Here is a 5,000-nt window from a genome sequence, read left to right on the forward strand (position 1 = left end):
CTACTGGGATTTTCACGCACAACCATCTCTAGGGTTTACAGAGAATGGTCCGAAAAAGAAAAAACATCCAGTGAGCGGCAGTCCTGTGGGCGGAAGTGGCTTTAAGTATCCGTGGCCCCTGGAGCAATTTAGTTGAATAGCCCTGCTCTAGAGTAGCACAATAAAATGTAATTTTGATAAATTCATTTAAGTGCAATCAGAAAACATTCACTTTTCTTCTTCAAAAACCTTAAGAGACGGACTGTATAAATATAGAAAACTTTTTTTTGTAAAAATTGTCCAGCCAAATCCACTTTTCATTACAGTAAAATACATTCTGGGTAGCAATGTGATGTTTGTGAACAATCCAAATCTTTTGAACATCTCCTTACAACAAATAATAGGAACTGAGTTTCAAACAGTAAAGAGCGGTTCATAGTTTGTTTTTTACTCCTCGTAATATCTTTATTTTTTCCTTCTTAACCACAGAGACAATTGCTCCTTGTTCACCTATTTTTTTTTACTGAAAACAGGAAGAGGGGTAAAGGTGTTGAGGTGGGGGATCTGCTTAACCAAACACATGGTTCTGTCAAAGTGATGTGATGATGACATAACTCATTCAAAATCAAACGATTCTACGAAACAAGCCGATTATTAAGATCCGAGTCCCTTCAGAGAGCCATCTGCCCCGTCTGTAGTTCTGGTTTTATGTGAAAAAAGTTACACACAACATTATGAAGTTGTGTCTAAACACGCATGCTTTACAGCTGAGAAATAGTGACTTTCTCACCATAAACTTTCAGATCGTATTCTTTGTGCTGTTCTCCTCCAGCATTRACTGCCACACAGGTGTATCTGCCGGTGTCACTGACCTGGGCGCTGCTCAGAGACAAGATTCTGCCACCAGATAACACCTGAGATGAAAACAGAGKCCAGGTCTGAACACTCAACCTTATCAACATGCATTCATAAAAAGTGTTTCATAAAGAAAAGTTAACATATATTTAAACTATATAATTTTTTTTCTTCTGCTCTTGGTGAAGGTAGAAAATTCCCCCCCTTCTCTTTTCAACCTTTCCTCATCTACCCTGCTTTGCTGCATTTTTTGGAGCCTCTCTTGTATATCTTTTGAAACTGGAAATTATGGATCTGGTCAGCTGGTTACACAGTTTCATTCCACAGATGTTCACACATATGCATACAACATTTTCACAGCTTCAGACACATCCCCCTAAACTCACTGCTTTCACTGCCTCCCTCCATCCATTTCACTCCACCACCACCCTCCCCAGTCTCCCTTACCCCACTATCCTTTGATCTATGCCCTATGCAGAGGTTTTTTTTTTGTTTTTTTTTTTGTAACCTCATATTGTGTCCTGAGAGGACACAGTAATATATACAATATTTATATATAAATAATAATTTCCCTTTGAGATCAAATTTAAGATATGTTTGGAAGGGCACCTGTATGCCATGTGAAACGCTTGCCACAGGGCTGCCATCTTTTAACCACGTCAGACTGGGCAGAGGAACCCCGGAGGCCTCACACTCCAGCTCAGTGGCCTCGTTCACCACGACTGTGACCGTACCGCCTCGGCTGGAAATAACCGGAGGTACTATAAGACACACGAGTGTAAAACATATTAGACATCAGACCTTGTGAAACACTAAACTGAGCAAATCTTTGTCTAATGAAAGCCAACCCTACCAAATACTTGCAGGCTGTACAGTATCTCTGCAACTCCAGCCAGGTTGACGGCCACACATCTGTACATTCCAGCATCAGACAGCTGAGCCTGTTCAATCTCCAGCACYTGGCCCCGCTTCAGCATTGACCAGCTGGCTGCTCCGGCCAGAGGGCGGCCATCTTTGAACCACGTGACGGCTGAAACATAAAAATAATCATCAGTTTAATATATTTTTTAAAATAATTCATGTCTTGTTCTATGAAAAATGTTAAAACTTGTATTAAACTGCAGTTGCTCAGTAATAGAATCATCCTTTTTTTTAGTCCTAAGTTTTGCAAAAAAATAAAAATAAAAATCTGTGATCAATCTCACCAGGTAAAGGTCTTCCTGTGGCCGTGCACTCCAGCTCAGTGGAAAAACCAGACAGGATGGTTCGGTTGATGATGTCTCCAGAGGAGGAGATGCTTGGAGGCTCTGAGAGACAAAAACAGTGATAAATAAAAAAATACTATCTATTTGCATGGTATCCTAATTTCTTGATCACAGATGTTGGACAGAATGAAGATTTAAACCACAACCCAGGAAATGAGTGAGACRGAGGAAAATGTGTGGCACATCTGGACTTTACCATGAACACTCAGTCGGATGTGCTGTTTAGCTTCACCGGCWGCATTTGTGGCCAGGCAGGTGTATTTCCCAGAATCCTCCAGTCTTGCTTCTGTGATCTTAAGTGTCSTTCCTGCTGAGTGCAGCTGTGGTTAAAGACACAGAGTTTAGGGAGGTGATTACATAGGAGCATAAAAGTATGCTCCTAAAATTCATCAGTCAGATATTCTGTTGGGAAACTAAGTTTCAGTTTTAAATGAAATATCTTCATGTGATACACAAAACAACAMAAATATTAATTTTACGATTTCCACTGAGAATAAAAAAAAAAATAATTTTGAGTTGCTTGCAGCTAGGAATAAAGGTTTTGGGACAGAAGTGTGTTACTAAAAAGCTTTTTTTTTTCTTGCTTTTGTAATTTTAGTCTAATTTAATTTCTTTTTATGACAGTGTTAAAATACTCTACATCACTTGTGTCGAATTCACAGCCCACGGGCCAAAAGAAACCTGCCAAAAAAGCCATCCCCACTTCAAAAAAATTGTTTTTTTTAAGCTCTGTATTAATGTCAAAATAAGCTACTGAAGCATCGACCATAAACTACATCTCCCATAATGAATGTTAATTAGGTAGGGAATTACCTGTCAGAAAGTGGGAGAGTTCAGAATTCAAGACTTACCGCAAATCAACAGTGAGTAAAACGCTCCTACTTTTACTTAATAGTATTTCTGTATATTTATTTCACATTTAGTCAGTCATACATGTAGTACTTTTCAGTATTTATAAGAGGACGTGTTAAACTGATGTTTCTATGCAGGAAATACCATGTAGAGCTCAGTTAATGTTTGTTAGCGGTGCTCAGTGAGACAAGGAATGTGACGTTGCATATTTTAACAAAGTTAAACATGAAATGTTGACGTTAATTACTTACTCCTCTGGCTAATAAATGTGTTCTTGCTTCGTAGAGGTTTTTTTTTATAAACACCATGTATCATATTTCGTTGATATAATATGATGTTTTGGTTTTTTTTCCTCATCTAACTTTCTGTGGTATTTTCATTTTTTTCTTTTTAAAGGTAGCGTGACCCCTGCTGGTTGCCGCATGACCTGATCTCATGTTCCCCCATGTTTTTGTCATGTGTCTCTTGAATGGGTGTTCTTAAATGTAATTTCATTGTGCTCTGTACAATTACAATAAAGGCATCATCAAATCAAATCAATTACAACTGTCCTTTTGAGGGCCACCATAATACTCATGTGGCCCTCTGAAAATGAATTTGACACCCCTGAATGGGTGACAAAAGGTCAGAAACAATAACAAACATTTATGACCTGCAATTTTTTTGTTTTTTATTTTCTGAAGAGTCTTTATTGCTGTTATTTTCATCTTGACATTCAATAAAATAAAGTCCCACAGTTTTAACAGACTGTCAGAAAACATTTCTGCATGTACGATTTGCCTGCATTTATCTTTAAGTTAAACTCAGTCAATCACCTTGAGGTGCTCTTTTGTTGTGTCCACAGGTCGRCCATCTTTAATCCAGGTAATGCTGGGAGGAGGGATGCCACTGGAGACACACTCCAAACTGATGGTCTTCTGAAGAACCACTGAACGCTCGGGAGGTCCGGCCCCTCGGATGGTTGGAGGAACTGAGGAAAATGTTATTTATTTAAAACCATTTTATAAATGTAATGAGGCATAAATAAATAGCATAACAGGGTTATTTACCCAAAATGGAAGCTTTCCTGCAGCTTATATTTATCAGAGCAGATAAATTAAACTAAAAAGCATGTAAAAGTACTGAGATGTTTTCTTTATTCTCAGTAACTTGTGTTATATTTTACCTTGCACTATAACACTGAAGTTCTTCTCGTGSTCTCCTGCCTCATTAGTGGCCACACACTGAAAACGAGCCGTGTCCGAGACCTGAGCGCGGGAAACGACCAGCCGTCTCCCGCTCGCTGCGACMCGCAACCCTTCCCCCTGCCTGACTGGTTTCCCATCCTTGTACCAGCTGCAAACAAGCAGATTTATGATGACTGTGTGCATCTTTGCGTGTTTGTTTACACGTTGGCCGGATGTCTTACGTGATGACAGGCGTAGGTGTTCCTGTAGCGTGACACTCRAGCTCCAACGGGCTGTTGACTGTAACTGTGCTGAGCGTCACCTCCTCAGATCCTTCAATGGAAGGAGGAACTACGGAAAACAAAAGTGATTTCACACTTCATCACACAAAATAGCAAAAAATAAGCTATTAACCTCAGTATTCAATTCTTGACAATTTCTATAACTCGGTATAAGGCCCATTTTAGGTCTCTCTTGAAAGAGGTTTTTAATCTCAATGGGACTTCCTGGTTAAATAAAGGTTAAATAAAAAACGCATAACTCCTGGAAAAAGAAAATTGGTAATACAGTCTTTAGTTCTACTTCATCTTGACTGTCCTGCGGTGAGGTCCAGCGCCGCAAACAAAGATTTGGGTCAGTTGGAAATTGTTCAAAACAAAGCTGCAAGATGAGCACTTGATTAGAGCCAGTGTGGATTTCATCTATCGTGGTTTAAGGTCGATGATAGACTTAAATACAGCCTTTTTCCCTTTTACATTACATTTGGATTTTACACAAACCTTTTGTTGTTTTCTCACAATTATTACCTTTAATAGACATGGTTTTATTACAAGACAAGCTTCTGTTGGTACTTTCATACTACCTCTGAAATAACCTCTTTTAA

General features: G+C 39.0%; 1 protein-coding gene across 1 annotated transcript in view; it reads right to left on the reverse strand.

Moving 5' to 3' along the window:
* hmcn1 (hemicentin 1) overlaps window positions 1–5,000 on the reverse strand; it is a gene marked incomplete in the record, with an annotated part of 75,365 nt that overhangs the window by 30,507 nt on the left and 39,858 nt on the right. Inside the window, 8 exon segments of the mRNA XM_014007378.1 lie at window positions 770–893; window positions 1,444–1,595; window positions 1,688–1,864; window positions 2,040–2,141; window positions 2,296–2,419; window positions 3,767–3,921; window positions 4,117–4,286; window positions 4,360–4,468. Of these exon segments, the coding sequence (XP_013862832.1) occupies window positions 770–893; window positions 1,444–1,595; window positions 1,688–1,864; window positions 2,040–2,141; window positions 2,296–2,419; window positions 3,767–3,921; window positions 4,117–4,286; window positions 4,360–4,468 (1,113 nt within the window).

Source organism: Austrofundulus limnaeus, unplaced genomic scaffold, assembly GCF_001266775.1.
Source record: "Austrofundulus limnaeus strain Quisiro unplaced genomic scaffold, Austrofundulus_limnaeus-1.0 Scaffold41, whole genome shotgun sequence".
Taxonomy (NCBI): Eukaryota; Metazoa; Chordata; class Actinopteri; order Cyprinodontiformes; family Rivulidae; genus Austrofundulus; species Austrofundulus limnaeus.